The sequence below is a fragment of the Papilio machaon genome, chromosome 3, assembly GCF_912999745.1.
Source record: "Papilio machaon chromosome 3, ilPapMach1.1, whole genome shotgun sequence".
Taxonomy (NCBI): domain Eukaryota; kingdom Metazoa; phylum Arthropoda; class Insecta; order Lepidoptera; family Papilionidae; genus Papilio; species Papilio machaon.
The window spans coordinates 3,754,707-3,770,687 of NC_059988.1; the positions used below are offsets into that span (position 1 = coordinate 3,754,707).

Below are 15,981 nucleotides of genomic sequence, written 5' to 3' on the forward strand. Positions count from 1 at the left end.
GTTTAAATTACGTTCACGTAAATGCGGTTTGTATTCATATTTCAGCTCAGTATTCTGAGTAAGTTAAACAACAATGCAAACAAAAATTCAGTCGAATTGATAACCTCCTTCTTTTTGAAGTCGGCTAAAAATAACAAAAGATTTTAATTGCAAACATCAAAATTCTTTACGTAAAATACTTATCATTATTTCCCATTGCTCTGCCCTTCTTGTGCCATTAACATGACGTAAAAATTCGAATCCTAAATGTATTTCAAAAAAACATAACCTAACGAATTATCGTTACATTCCATATATGATTAAATAAAAAAACAAACGTAATAAGTATGTGTTCTTCCAGACTATGTTCTACACAGTTTGTACATCTGTGCCAAATTGCTTCAACATCCTTTGCGCTGTTCCGGAGATACCTTCAAACAAACATCCATCCATCTAAACATTCTCATTTATAATATTAGTAAGATGGTCCAGAGCTTGTATAATTTAATGAAATAAGTGTTTGAATTGATGTTACCAAAGTTATTATTCTTATTTTGTAAAAGTTGCCGAGGGCTGCATTTGATGTGACAGTTTTAATTGAAGTGTGCTGAAATTTACTCCGCTCGTTCGGTCCCCGGCTTGAGATTGTGCTCGTAAACTCCCCGAGGAATCCACAAGGAGACTGGCGTAGGGCTGTGATAACTTTACGTGACAGATACATTGATCGCAGAAAATTATACGTAATATTACGTACACGTACGTATATATCTCAGCCGTTGTTCTTAATATTATAACCGATACAGTGAACTAAAACATAATAAATGCCTTTGATATATTAACATATAAAGATTATATGCGTGATACTTCGTTTTTTACTTCCTTGTAGTTTTTCTATTACTATATTCATAGGAAGAAAGATCAAAACAAATTTAAATTTTTACTTTGACAATTATGTGTGGCAACCCTTGCGACAATCTCCTTGTCTACTCCACGGCATCTGGCTGACGTAGACATGTCTCTCGAAAATTAAAAATCTTCCTGCATTTGCATTAATGACACCTAAATAAAAATTTCGGATCTATTGTCTCTCATATTTCAGTAACATTTTTGACGCCGCAAATTTTTTCATCACATTAATTTAAAAAAATTCAAGTACATAATATGATTAAATTATATTATACTTTACGTCATAATCGAAAGTGTATTATTTTAAATATAACTTCTTAACTTAATTGTCTTTAACAGTCCCTTAGTGTAGATATCTCATACTGAGACAGCTAAGGGATATCCTTAGTGTCCATTTAACGAATCTGAGAATGGCAGTAAGTTACCCAACATCAGGTGGCTTACTTATTTCAAAAGGATAGATAAAACGTGCATCGTCTATAGATTGTGTATTTCAACCTTACCGTGTGAAATTATCAACAATATCAGATGGTGTTAATTTCTATATATTATATGTATTTTTCCCTTTATCCAGGCTACTTCGGGAAGTACTTGAACAAGTACAACGGGTCGTACATCCCGCCCGGATGGCGCGAGTGGGGCGGCCTCATCATGAACTCCAAGTATTATAACTACAGCGTCAACATGAACGGAAAGAAGATCAAACATGGAGACGATTATCACAGGGTATGTCATTGTTTAAAATATATACGTCTGTTCAGATAGTTTTAGTTATATTTCTTCAATATGACTTTTAACGATAGCTTTAGGTGTGGAGAAAAATGTTGTCCTCGCAAAACTACATTCTTTTTTATTGACAGAAATGGCGAGGGTGATCAATTCTACGAGATTGAACATCCTTTAAATAGATACCTACTGTAGTATAGTTTTGTCTCGTACAATGAATTTTATTTAAAACTGTAGGTATTTGTTGCAGGATTACTATCCGGATCTGATAGCAAATGACTCGATAGCGTTCCTGCGGGCGTCAAAGCGCCGATTCTCTCGCAAGCCGGTGTTGCTGGTTATGTCGTTCCCTGCGCCCCACGGCCCCGAGGACTCCGCGCCGCAGTACTCGCATCTCTTCTTCAATGTGACAACCCATCAGTAAGTATTTAAACCTCTCCTTATCCCTATCTTCCTTAATCCTTAATCCTTCTTAATATGTTATGTCATCTTTCTTCTCTCCAGAACTATAAGAATCTTGAATAAATTTTGTATAGATGTTAAACACTATCTGAAAGAACACATAACCTTTCTTTTAGTTTTCGTAACTTTTTTTACTTTCACGCGGATGAAGTCGCGTGCAAAAGCTAATATTTCCATAAATGTGACCAATCTATAAATTCGTAGGTCACATTTTTATTTTCATTAAAAATAAACAATGAATACCAAATGATAAATGAATATGTGATATGGTACCTAATTTAAAACGGTTCATTTAATTATATACCGTAAGAGGCAAAGATTATCTCAAAAAGATCTTATTTAGTTTTTGCTCACGCGTCCAGCAAGAAAATGTGCACGAAATTGATTAAACATTGCACAATATACATTCCGTTCTAAGCTTTAAAATTAGCAATTCTAGATTAATATACTAAACTTTCAGTTAACTTTATCTTGAAGTTTATGTCAACAAAATTTCGTTTAAATTTGGAATTTAAAAAGCTATTGGGAAAGAGTCCTGTGATTCCTGATCATGCATGTAGATTCGCTGGGGTCCTCGGAGTATTGGCCGGGGTGTACGAACAAACTGAAGTTGACCTAGCAGTTGCCCGCGACTTCTTACGCGCGGAATTAAAAAAAAACTACCGATAAATGTAATTGTCCTACCTATGTCATCTCGGGAAAGTGTAGCTTCCCAATAATGACTAGAATTTTCAAATCAGTTCAGTACTTTTGTCGCGTATTTAATGCAATCTAAGAAAAAAAACAGTCAAATCGTTTCACTTATAATAGTTTTAACTGAACAGTCGGACTCTTCAGTTAAAGCTGAGCTGTTAAAATTAAGAGTGTGTAGCCAACTTTAAACATTAAACTAAATTCAACGATTACAAGTACCAAGATGTATGACAGCTGGGTACTTTTCGCATCTGTGGCTTGATATTGCAGAATGCACTCCGGAGCGCATCTATTGTAGACGTAATAGAATATTAAATTTCACAATTTGAGGAATACGAGAACGTTCACGAAGCAATCCCGTGTTATGCTAATGTCACAGTAAAAGCGCACTGGTGTCTCCGACAGACGCTGTCAGCCATAATTCGGTTTGGAACTGCACGAACACTATGAATATGATTAAACATATACTATATTTATATATATAATAAGGGATCGTTATATTATATATATAACTCTTTAAGATCAATTTCTATATCCTAGATTACATAAAGCTTCTAAATTCTGTACTTCTTTTCGTACCAAATTACAAAATGTAATCCGTTATAAATCCGTTAAAAAGGTTTAGAAGTTTGACTAACTGTTTCTATAAAAACTATTGACTTTCTTTTCTTTGTTATTATTTAATTTAATTCATAAAAGCTTTCATCGATTATTTTTCTTGATAAGGTCTTAGTTACTCGACGACTTGCTCACTGAGAATTACGCAGTTCAGTCAAATTCAGTTGAAATTAATTTTCTAAAATAACTGGTAACTATAACAGTAACAATAGCCATTAAAGCAGCACTGAATGGTTGAGTCTAAACATTCTTATGAATCATAAATCAACCTCGGTCGCCGGTATTGAGGTAAAATAATTCAGGGCAACGTTGACTGTAAGCGTACATGAGTTTTCGGTGTAGCGAAACGAAAAAAACAAGGTCGTTTCAAAGGTAACTCAAGTAAAATGGTTCCGTACAAGTAGCAAGAATATTTATAATAGAATAAATAATAACTTCGTTAGTTATAACAATTACTATTTTTATTATTGTTAGTATAGTTTTTCTGCGAGCACTTTCCCGTACTTTATTACAAAAACATGTTTTTAGCAAAGTGATTGGTCAGTTTTTACCCGTGTGTTGACGGTCTCCGAAAACCCGGACAACTCCTTAAATATTTAAAGAGAAGTAAGATGGCCGACCACTCGCAAAAATGCCGCAGCAATTAGAGTTTTTGTTGGAATATTTAGAGGGATTTAATACAGTTGAAAAGCGACTCTCGTTACATATATATTGTATAACACGATATTTTTTTTTTGTACGAAAAGTCCAAAATTATACACAATCACAAGCCATCATCCTATGTTTCCATTACAAATAATGAAGTAGTGATTTTAATTATATTTGTAACCAGCTTTTGCCCGCGACTTTATCCTCACGGATATAAAAGACTATTTCTAGTCAAAAATATAGCCTATATAGTAGATTTCTGATGGCAAAGGTATCTCCGGAACGGCTAAATGGATATTGATAAAATTTGGCACAGATGTAGAAAATAGTCTGGAAGAACACATAGGCTACTAATTAAGTTTTCTTTTAATCCGCGGGCACGGAGTCGCGGGCGACAGCTAGTTTTAGTATAAAAAAATAACCATGTTATTCTTTTATCATTAATGAAGTAAGAGAATTTGTCATATTAACCAAAGAATAATTGAATTGAAGAATTTAGAATTATTATTTACGTTAATAGTTACTACGATAATTTCTGATTTGCAATATTTTTATATGGACTTGTCAAATAAATGATAATCTTTATGAAGTGTCTATTAAAAACATCAAATAGATACATAACATGGAATGTTGCATATAAAAAAGCAAATATGTTGATTAGAATTAAATATCTACGGGTTTTTGTTTAATCAAGTATCGAATGCGGTTTATCTTTGAATGCTTAAATAATTACATCATTCCACTAAACAGCTAAATATAGCTTTCCTATTGCGAATAGAAATTTATGCGGTTTTTTATAATGGTTATCTTAAAGTTATTCCTTTTAACCGACTTCTTGTGTTTAAAATTTGCTTCACAAGAAAACGATCTAAAGATTGATTTCTAAGACAATTCTCAGTCTTGTAATACAGGTGCAAAAACTGTCTGGTTTACTGTGTCTTTGGTATATCATATGTGTTCTCCACTGCAATACAATTAGTATAAAATTAGCACTTTAAATTACAACCTACATAATCATTAGCCAACCTAAAAGGCTGTTTACCGATGTAAAGGCGGCGGCTCTTAAAAGCAACGCCAAAATAAAATGTAGATAACGCAAAAAAATGAATTGTCTTGTCATATACGGAGCTCGGTTGTTGTTATACAAATAAGCGCATAACATGAAAACGGTATCTCCAAGCCCTCTGTACATACTTGATTTTAATACCTACTGAACGAAGAGGCTTAAATTTTCTCAAATATAATGATAATGATTAAAGGAGATTTAAGAAATACGCCATAAAATATTTTCTACATGTAAGAATTCTGGTCAAGTCACTAGTATATCCACAAGCATTACCGACAACTTGAGGAGCTGCATAAATCGTGGAACCGGACAGAGCCGCTTAATTGCCGAAGGATAAAAGCTCCGCCGATGCAAATGAACCAGACGTTGAGTTGGACATGCGTTAATGATCGAATCTATGTTGACGCGGCGCCTTTGCGTTTGCCTTATTCGATCATGTTTTCTTTAATCGATATATAATTGGATCGACGTTTAAGTGCTTCGATTGAAGAACCGATAACCTACGTACATCAGACCATAAAGTCATAGGGTCGACTCCGCAAAAAGAACACATTTCTTAGCAAAAAATTCTCAAGTCATGATGATGGTAAAAGAAAAAGAAACAAATAATTGTCATTTAGATAAAATAAATACAATCAACATTACTAATAAGCAATCTGAACAATATAACAGAAGAAAGTAACTGTTTTAGGTCTGTATTATGTTGGTCGATTGATATACATTTGGGCAAATGTTAACTTTTTCCTGCGGCGTTTGTTAGTGGCGGCATGTCGGGAACCCGGCGGAGCATCTCACTCGACTCGTTTGCGACGACCTTTGAAGGTTGCAACTTTCCAAGCGATTAATACAACGCTTGTCAAAATCACGTTCGCCTTGTAATCTGTTGATTGGGATTCGATATCCAGTTTGTTGTAATGACTTTCCGAAATTCGTTTTTACAAATGAAATCATTTGCTGTTAACGAACATTTCTTTATCTTCCATCGATATTTCGAGCAACAACGAGCCGTCAATTTTTACATATTCTTGTGAGTTTATATATGCCATTCATTAGTATTTTTTTACTATAAGCTGTGGGTGATCCCAAAATAATGGATGGAGATTTTAAACCACACAAAAAACCACATTGCTTAAATCTTATTCGATTCAGTCTTTAAAATATATTTATATTTGAACATTTTGCATGTATTTATTCGTTGAGACTTGCAGCGGAGCGGCGCCGACTGGCATCGAACGCTGGACCGGACGTTAAATATTCAACCCGCGCTGTGTGGTCGAAACCTGTCCCGGAGGTCCTGCGCCGACAAACGAGTAATGCGATATAAAAAACATAGTATGCGTATATTTAAATATGTTATTTAAAACGACTATGCAATAAACGCTCTTGTGAAAGTTTTTTAGGATAACAAAATAAAAATTATTTCGTATTTAGATAAGAGTTTTTTTACGTATTTAAACTTATACATATGGAATAGATTTTTAAGGCAAATTATTTATAGTTCTGTTTATGTGCTTTTTGTCATAATAATTACTGTATTAGGTATGCCGATCCTAAGTAAGAGAGACACAAACAAAACTATTTTAAAAATATAATTCTAATTGTTTTATATTTTCTTACAGCACACCCACGTATGATATGGCACCGAATCCGGACAAGCAATGGATCCTGCGAGTCACAGAAAAGATGAAGCCCATACATCGACAGTTCACCGACCTTCTGATGACAAAGAGGTTGCAGACTCTTCAGAGCGTAGATATGGTAATTTAAGATATATACTTGCACCATTATCTGCCGCACACGGAGACATTAAGTTGTGTAGGTTAAATTAGAAATTACAAGTGTTTGGGCCGTGAAAAATTATGGTTAGGAATTGTCAAAATCGTTAACCTAATGAAACTTGAATTTAATGTCAAGAAGAAACATTAGTAAATATTGACTTAACTTGTGAAATGTTTAACCAAGATTAAAAATGTTTTTATCTAATTTTATTCACAATTATTTATTAACAAGTTATATTTTTAGGCGGTCGAGAGAGTATATCAAGAGTTGAAGGCGTTGGGTGAACTGGACAATACATATTTGGTGTACACATCTGACCACGGCTATCATCTCGGTCAATTCGGTCTTGTTAAAGGCAAGAGCTTTCCCTTCGAGTTCGATATCCGTGTGCCCTTCCTGGTACGAGGACCTGGTGTGGAGCCCGGCACTGTGTAAGTATACTTATTTAACTATTTATATACATCTTGACTCACTTGTTTTGGTTATTAATTCCTTATTTAAAATATAATGTAGATACCCATTTCATGATATTCATAGTGATTTGCACAGGTGGGCACAGTTAATCGAAAAGTTAACTTCGTTAATCGTTAATTAAAAAATTAACTTCGTTAATCGTTAAAGCGTTAAATTCTCGAAAATTTAACGCAAGTTAAAGTTAATCGTTAACAGTTAACCATACCAAAATTATACATACTAATTTCACACTTATTGTGGCGTCACTTGTTTAAAAAAGTAATTTGACTCTACATTTATAGAATGTACACATTAGTATTAGAGACAAGTATGAATGCATTATAGTATATTTCATTACGAGTGCGGAAAGCCTGTCATTGCAAAGAGGTCCGACAGTTGACAGTTGGAACAAGTTGTACTGACAGTTCCGCACGTGTACTAAACAACTATTTTTAATACAGTTGCGAAAAAATGAAGCAATTTAATAGAATAATAAAAACACAATAAACTCAACTAACTAAAATGTTTGAAAAATGGCGCCAACCGTAAAAGAATATAAACAGAGATTTTTTTTGTTTTCTTCACTCATTCTGGGTAGGCAAAGGGAACTATGCCCAAACAGCCAAGTCTTTAGTAGATTGTTTTTATTGATATGAAATGAAAATGAAATTTAATGAGATGAAATAAAATGGAACCTAACCTAATTGATTGAATCAAATTATTTATTAAATCTGATATTGTAACAAATTAGGAGCTTCTTTTTAGAAATATTTGCATGAATCATAAAAACTTCAATTATTTTTTTTGTAAAAACTTCGTGGTTGGTTTTTTCTTTTTAAAATACATTATTTTGACAGTTGTGAAAGAGAACGCACGAGTTTGAAAAAGCTAAAGAAAAAGCATGAGTAAAAAAGTGTTTTAAAACAGTTGCTCAAAAGTGGCGTATTGCAGGGACGAAGAGCGTTCAGAATGTGGGCTATTACATACTCTTGCTTTTATATACTCGTAATGAAATATACTATTTCGAACCTTCTTTTTATTTTGTCCTGTTGGTCACGTCTTTCCCGGACGCTCTGATGCATCACACTTGCACGCGAACTTCACATACATCAATTATCAACTCGTTCGTTCACCATTCGAGTCGCCGACAGTCACCCAACGTCTGCGTGTTGAACTCGTAGTTGAACTTACGAGTGTGGCGTGGCGCGTAATTTTAACAAAATGACAGCACGTCTCCAAGTTTCTAATTTAACGATTAACGGACTTTTATTAACGGAAGTTGAGTTTAACGGAAGTTAACAAAAGCGTTAACACTTTTTGAAGTTAACTTAAAAGTTAATCCGTTAAGCAAAATGTTAACTTCGTTAATTAACGATTAACGGATTAACGAGTTAATGCCCAGCTCTGGTGATTTGTTATCAACTTTATATTATATAAAAATAAATAAAGTATTAAATAGCATTTCAATTAGTGATTATAATCAGTTTTTTATTGTGATACTCATCAAACGCATAGTTTTTTTGAGATATGTAGACACAGTTGTAACATTACTCTGTTAAAAATACGTTACCGGAGAAACGTTACACTAGCTCGGAACTTTCATAAACACAGCTAGTTATTAAAATAACATTCCGCTTCTCGCATTCGCTCGATATTAGTTTTATTTTTATGTTCTCTCAGCTTGTAAAATGTGAAATAAAAATAAGTTTATCTAATAAGCTAGATTTAGACCTAGATAAAGTAAGACGATGTCATAAATATTATTATTCGAGTAGATTCAACCTAGTCTACTATCACTTTCGTGCGTTTATTACGAACTTTTAGCGATATACGAGTATACTATAATGCCAAATATATTTCTCCCTCACACACCATTCATGTTTCCAATTTCTTGTAGTGTGGACGATATAATTTTAAACATCGACTTGGCGCCAACGTTCCTGGACATGGGGGGTGTGACACCGCCGCCGCACATGGACGGCCGCTCGCTGCTGCCGCTGCTACAGCCGCGTCGTAGACGCCAGGCCGCCGCGCACTGGCCAGACACGTTCCTTGTCGAAAGGTCACTCCACTTTTCATGGTTACTCAAATAATCGCTTAGAGTAGATTTATCATAAATGTAAGTTATTGGACTGGCTGACATATTTTTGATACTTGGAACTGAACTAGACTGGGAAAGGGCGGTATTATGTCGTATTCAGCACAATAAAGGCCACTAAGTCGTTAACAGCGACTAAGCGATTCATCGCGCTTTCACATGGAACGCACCAATGAATGATTGACAATTTGAACTAAATGAAATCATCAGTTGTACAGCTTAGTAATAGTTACCAATTATCTTAGTTCGGGTCGCCGTGAGACTCAAGCTCACTTGTCGGAGGAGAGACGCGCTCACTGGTACAGCCGGGAGTTGAACGAGAAGGTAACTACACCTCGAGCGTTGGAGGTCTCCTCCGAGAGCGGGGACTTTGATGATGAGTCTGATGATGACGACTTTTTGGAACTCGACGATGATGATGACGACAATGTAAGTTTTACTTTTTGCTGTTTGAAATATTTTTTTGACGGACACATAGGTATTATATACAATGGTCTATTAAGGGTTTGTCCTTTGTAACATAAAATAATTAATTTAGAAAACGTTATTTTTCAGGAGAGTACAGATTCAAGTGATGCGACCAAAAAATTATCAGAACCATTACTTACCAATGAGAGTCACAATCCAATACTAGAAGCAAATCTGGAGAAAGCACTCGACGCAGAAGAAGGTACCGCTTCCAATCAGCTTGATTTTCTGACACCAGGATCAAAACTTTATGAACGTAAGTTACAATTATATTGCGAAGCCTTCCATGCTACTAACCTAGTAATATATTCTTTTGGATTGTTTAGCGACATCAAAAATTATCGTTACCAAATTTTATTCATACTACAGAATCGGCTGCAAGCATAGCGAGTGGCAAGGCAGCGCGACTCGCAGCAGAATGTTCCAAAGCCGAGCTTCGCGCGCCTTGTTCAGAGGGTCGTAAGTGGAAATGTGTCCTTGTTAATGGACGCTGGCGAAGGCATAAGTGTAAATACGAGGTAAGTCCTTTACGCATATCAATATAATGTTTATTTTTTAATATCTCTTTATGTTTTCGTTATCTTATATATCTTATCATATGTTCCAGTCCGAAATAAACACTCCTCAGCCGAAAATGAGCACAAAGAAATGCGCATGTTTTACTCCAAGTGGTCTCGTTTATACTAGACTCGAAACAGATGGAACAATCTTACGAAGACCGAGTGACAATCAAAAAGAAAATGCAACGCGCAATCGTAGATCAATTGATAATGATGTCTTTGAACCAAACACTGTTGAAAGTATTTTAGAGGAAAATCCCAGTATTGGGCATTTGAGGTTTCTGAATGAGCCATTTAATGAAGTAGAAAATAAAAGCATTAAGGACAAAGTAGATGAACTAATCAAGCAAACGGAGGCCTATATTAAAGCTTATGAACATACCAAAGAAAATGTAGATCATAAGAGAATTAAACGAAAAGCTCAACATTTAAATCATAATAAGCATAAACAAAAGAACGATGTCTTAGAGCCTAATGAAACATCTTTAGAATGTAAAATAGAAAAAGACGGAACTGTGAATTGCTCACAAATAATATATAATGACTTAAAAGCTTGGCATACGAACAGGCTTAGCCTTGAAGATCAAATAAGACAACTGCGGACAAAGCTTGAGGACTTAAAAGAGATAAAAAGACATTTAAAAACGAGCAAACCAATGATTGACTTGCAAACAGTTGTTACACCTTATGCTAATCAAAATCATCATTTGCGTAGTAGAAACACTACGCATGAAACAACATCTAAAGATCAATTAAGGAAAACGAAACTCCATAGAATGAAATTTAAACATAGAAATAACACACTAGACAAAAAAATTAAGCAATCTAATGACTATATAGTGTCAACTGTTAATGCTGTAACAAAACAAAATATATTCAGTTCTCAACAGAAGAATGAACCAACCAGTACGGAAGCGACGACCTTACGGTATGAATTAAATATGTCAGATGACGGAGCAGAAGCAAATAATACAGAATTACCGAAACCTCAGATCACAACAATTATCATAGAAAATAATTACTTTGACCAAAATAGAGTAGACGATCAAGCAACTTTACATAGTCTTCCTACAATATTAGACGAAGTAACTACAACTGAATATTTTAAACCAATATTTACTTCTACAGCTAAACAAAAAATAGATGAATATATTATAGACGTTGGTTCATCTGTCCGTACTCCAGATTCTTCACATATATATGATACTCTCGATAAAATTTCAACAACCCCAAAATTCACGAATCTCTTTAGTTTTGACAGTATGTCAACTATTCCATCGACGTCTACAAGCAAACCTACAGTAAAATATGATGCAACCTCGTCTCCCAGTTTAGGACCGACGAGATTCGATGCTTCCGAATACGAGCAAAGGAATCCTAACCAAGCTGGATCTGATTTGGGCGTTTTTAGTAAACCAACAGACATATTCCAAAGAAGACTCCATCCCTTGTTTATTGAAAACGAAGATAAACATGTTTGTTACTGTGAAGAGAATCGGTATGTTTACTTGATCACAATCTATTCACTATATATTTAGGGAAATGTTTAATTAAAGTAAAATATTATTTAGGAAACCAAAAGGTCCGGGACACGCTTATCTGGAAGCAGCTCAAAAAGCACGAGAGGAACGAAGGAAGTTAAAAGAACAGAGATTGCGTAAGAAACTAAGGAAAGCTAAGAAGAAGGTAATTTCCACCCGTCACAAGTAAAGATAAATAATTTAACAACTTTAAGTTAAAACTTTTCCAATTACATTTTGTAGTCCCATTTTTTTGGCTTTAAAAATACTATAGCATTAATCTGATGCAATTCAAAATTTTGTGTGATTAATTATTTTATGATTGTTTCACTATTACTACTTGTAGGCGGAACTGGAGAGGCTCTGTGAATCGGAACGAATGAATTGCTTCAGACACGACAACGATCATTGGAGGACTGCACCGCTTTGGACCTCGGGACCGTTCTGTTTCTGCATGAGCTCTTCAAACAATACATATAACTGCGTGAGAACCATTAACGCCACGCACAATCTTCTCTACTGCGAATTTGTTACTGGACTTGTTACTTACTACAACTTACGTATTGGTAAGTTTATTTATTTTACGTTAATACTAAGGCAAAGGAGTAAGAGAATCTTCAAACACAAAACATGAGTCAATATTCTTGATATGATGATTATAAACATTAAAGATTTAATTTTTTTTTCTTTATTCCAGATCCTTTCGAGACTCAGAATAGAGTGAAATATCTGACACAATCTGAAAAGGATTATTTCCACAATCAGTTGCAGCAGCTTCTCACTTGTAGGGGACCGTCTTGTAGAAGATTTTCCCACTCAAACCCTTTAGGTAATCATTTATTATACTGTTATTACACGTAGCTAAGAACGGAAGTTTTGAAATTGTAACTTTAACATGTCCGTTACAACATTAATAATGCTATCATGAAAAACAACTAACATCTATTAAGTATAATGTAGTGCCTACGAACACGTATTTCTTATATATAATAGAAATATTATTTATTTTAGGAAGTAGCGAAGAAATAAACAGACGATTCGATGATCAACATCTCTATAGGGGTGAACCTGTAGGATATAATGAAAGGTAAAATTTTCACTCACTCACAATATATTTGATAATTTACTTTGAAATTCTGTTTGTATCTTCTAAATATTTGGTTAACTGGTTAAATACATTAATGTAACGAAAAAGGTAATTTGAGTCTTTCGAGATATTTATCTACTTATTTAAGTCGAAAACACTTTTGTTTTTAATTTTTTTTTAATTAATTATTTTTACCAATGTGTATGTTACCAGGGCCTGGCGATGGAGCGGGTATGGTCGTCGATATGCAAGAGCGAGAGAGCTGCATCGTCGCCGTCATATGATGATGTTCTAGTCTGTTTATAGTGAATTATGTGATTGTCACATTGATTTTACATTATCTGAGGGTTTCGAACCCTGTAGCCGGTATCGTAATTTAATTATTAACTATACACTGTCGTATTTGATGTGAAAACATCAAAATGTTTTAAAAAAAACGACAAATATTTAGTAGAGGTTATAAAAACTTTACATCGAATCTAGTAGGGCTTCCTGTTCTAATAGTTTTTCAATTATTCTTCAGCGTTCGTATTGACTTTTCCATAGAGAACTAGGCTCTAAACTTTTATAGTTACTTATTCTCCCGTGCCTAACTTTATTGTATTGAAAGTAGATACTGTTATTATTAAATGGGTACCATTTAGAGGCCTATAATTTTAGATTTATATAAATGTAAGAAGTTAAATCACTGCCTGAAGTATTATCTAAATGCTTAAGTAATATGGAACTGTACAAACCACAAAGATTTGCTAAATGTTTATAGTAAAAATATACCGAAGTAATACTTTATAAGTTTCCGATTTATTATATTTTTATTTAAACGGAAATGTATCAAAGTTTTGATGCAAATAAAGTGTGGTAAAATTAATAACAGAAAAATGTATTAAAAAATTGTAATGAAAATAAAATATCTGTCTGTACCTATCTTTGTCTATTAGAAATAAAGAAGTGATATTAAACTGTTGCCATTGTGATAATTACCCGAGTTTTATTAATATTAAGGAAAATATTAAATAGTACAAATGTGCACAAAAGGTATGACACATGGATCAGGTAGAACTGAACAGGTATTGGTGGCCTAATTTTAGTCCTCTTTCCCTTCCCTTGTAAGGAATGGATGGCAGTTGATTTGACAGAGGACAGGACTCATAGGAAAGGATAAAATTCTCTTTCAGTGTGTCCCCTCCACCATTGATTAAAGGTAGACAACACATTTGCAATTTCAGATGTCTATGGGCAGCGGCCACTTAAGCTTGCTTGTTTGCCATTTGTAAAAAAAAAACAGCTACAGCAGGAATTAATTGTAAGGAAAAAATTAAACAAATGAACCACATGGACAGGAAAGTGTATTGCAATCTCACCAAATGTAGGCCAAAAAACATAATGCACAGCATTTTGTCTTGTGTGGATTTTTTTCTCCCCCCACCCCGAGTTTTATTCCTTATTGTTGCAACTTATCTGTTGGTTATTATTTATTGGTTTTAACAAAAATAATTATGCATATTTGTCTTTTAAATAAAAAAAATATATAGGAAGTCTCATGGATATATTTGTTAGATATTTAATTTCTTTATTTCTTAATATTTTTAATGCCTAATGTTCAATTACACAGCTAAATATTTAGCACATCATCAAGATCAGTATCATCACACAATTGAAAAAGTTTAGTTGTATCTGTTAAAGAACTGTTTTGAGGTGGACATTCATTTTCTTCAAAATCATTTTCCTTTTCAACAAACTGTGCCCATTTGGAATTTATTTGAATTTTATTTTTCTCAAAATTTTGCTGTATAAAACTAGATACTGCTTTGTGTGGATTACTTAACTTGTTTACAGCTGTCATATTTGATTTATTATCTACAGCATTTTTTATAGGTTCAATTAACTTTTGGGCAAAGGCCATTGGTGTTTCTTCAGATTCATTTTTGTAAGGAGCTTTAAAACTTTTTTTAAAATTTTCTTTATTTGCAGGAATAACTTTTTTCCTCTTAACGGATTTCATTTCTTTACTAGGAATATCTAAGCAAAGCTCATCGTTATCTAGATACATGGGTTCATTTACCTGATGTTCTTCCTCTTTTTCTATGTATGTAGACCATTTACTTTCAGTCTTTAATTCATTTTGAAATAAGTTACTTTCGACATTCTCTTCTTCAGAATTTGAGTAATCATCATTTGAATGTAGACTATTTAATTTTTCATCTTCTATTTCTCCTCTTAAACCGTTTAATTTCTGTACATGGAGTCTACATTCTTTTCCGTTACCAATTCCATAGTGACGTTTAATTGATTGTTTCTCACCACACATTTTGCATTGCCATTTATTTGACTTCTTTGTTTGGTGTATCTGAAACATTCGGTAGACTAAAAAAATACACTTTTTATCAACATTCTAGCATGAAGAATGATGCATTTCTATGACTGAACCCGTTTATCTTTTTTTGATTTAATGTCATTTAATACTGGCCTCGACTCGTCTTCCAAAATAATAAATTAATGTTACTTTATTGAATTAAGTTATTTAAATAAAGCAAACTAGTTAAAATGTTACAGTTTGGAATGTGAACTCACTTGAAAAACTAAACATTTATAACATCTTAATACTTGAAATAATTGTGGCATCTTTAACTCTAGAATTGATAGTGCTTTTCCTTCCTTTTCATCACAATTTAATAAGTGCGGGACGATAAATTACTTAAATATTCAAAAGTACAAATATTGTTTACTTGTTTGACAAATGACATTAGATTAGACTATTATTTGAACTTGACAATTACACTAGTGTTGTACAAATTATTTATTTTACAACTTCAAAATGGAGTAGAATCTTAATTCATCTGTATGACTGTATATTTTCCTTTTACATATTTTTAACATAAGAAGATATAGAGATTCAGAAAGATTTTAAACGAAGCTTT

At 33.6% G+C, this 15,981-nt stretch overlaps 2 protein-coding genes across 2 annotated transcripts in view; one reads left to right on the top strand and one right to left on the bottom strand.

Moving 5' to 3' along the window:
- The window catches only part of LOC106712424 (extracellular sulfatase SULF-1 homolog), a 67,386-nt gene extending 53,530 nt beyond the window's left edge, over window positions 1-13,856 (top strand). Inside the window, exons 4-17 of the mRNA XM_045686682.1 lie at window positions 1,460-1,611; window positions 1,862-2,031; window positions 6,718-6,856; window positions 7,121-7,308; window positions 9,228-9,392; window positions 9,674-9,857; window positions 9,984-10,152; window positions 10,266-10,414; window positions 10,504-11,954; window positions 12,028-12,142; window positions 12,323-12,542; window positions 12,674-12,805; window positions 12,988-13,063; window positions 13,277-13,856. Coding sequence (XP_045542638.1) covers window positions 1,460-1,611; window positions 1,862-2,031; window positions 6,718-6,856; window positions 7,121-7,308; window positions 9,228-9,392; window positions 9,674-9,857; window positions 9,984-10,152; window positions 10,266-10,414; window positions 10,504-11,954; window positions 12,028-12,142; window positions 12,323-12,542; window positions 12,674-12,805; window positions 12,988-13,063; window positions 13,277-13,358 — 3,392 coding nt within the window. The 3' untranslated portion in view covers window positions 13,359-13,856. The remainder of the gene's footprint in view (window positions 1-1,459; window positions 1,612-1,861; window positions 2,032-6,717; window positions 6,857-7,120; window positions 7,309-9,227; window positions 9,393-9,673; window positions 9,858-9,983; window positions 10,153-10,265; window positions 10,415-10,503; window positions 11,955-12,027; window positions 12,143-12,322; window positions 12,543-12,673; window positions 12,806-12,987; window positions 13,064-13,276) is intronic.
- Window positions 13,857-14,603: 747 nt separating this feature from the next.
- LOC106712379 (MRN complex-interacting protein) lies at window positions 14,604-15,804 on the bottom strand. Its single transcript, XM_014504903.2, has 2 exons — window positions 15,635-15,804; window positions 14,604-15,410 (listed from the first exon to the last, which is right to left on the bottom strand). Exons 1-2 carry the CDS (start codon window positions 15,683-15,685, stop codon window positions 14,676-14,678), a joined length of 786 nt encoding a protein of 261 aa, XP_014360389.2. The 5' UTR covers window positions 15,686-15,804; the 3' UTR covers window positions 14,604-14,675.
- Window positions 15,805-15,981: the final 177 nt, after the last annotated feature.

Coding starts and splice junctions, on each gene's coding strand:
- LOC106712379 (XM_014504903.2), bottom strand. CDS start 15,685: ATGCCACAATTATTTCAAGTATTAAGATGTTATAAATGTTTAGTTTTT. Junction 15,411..15,634: donor ATAAATGTTTAGTTTTTCAA/GTGAGTTCACAT, acceptor CGAATGTTTCAG/ATACACCAAACAAAGAAGTC.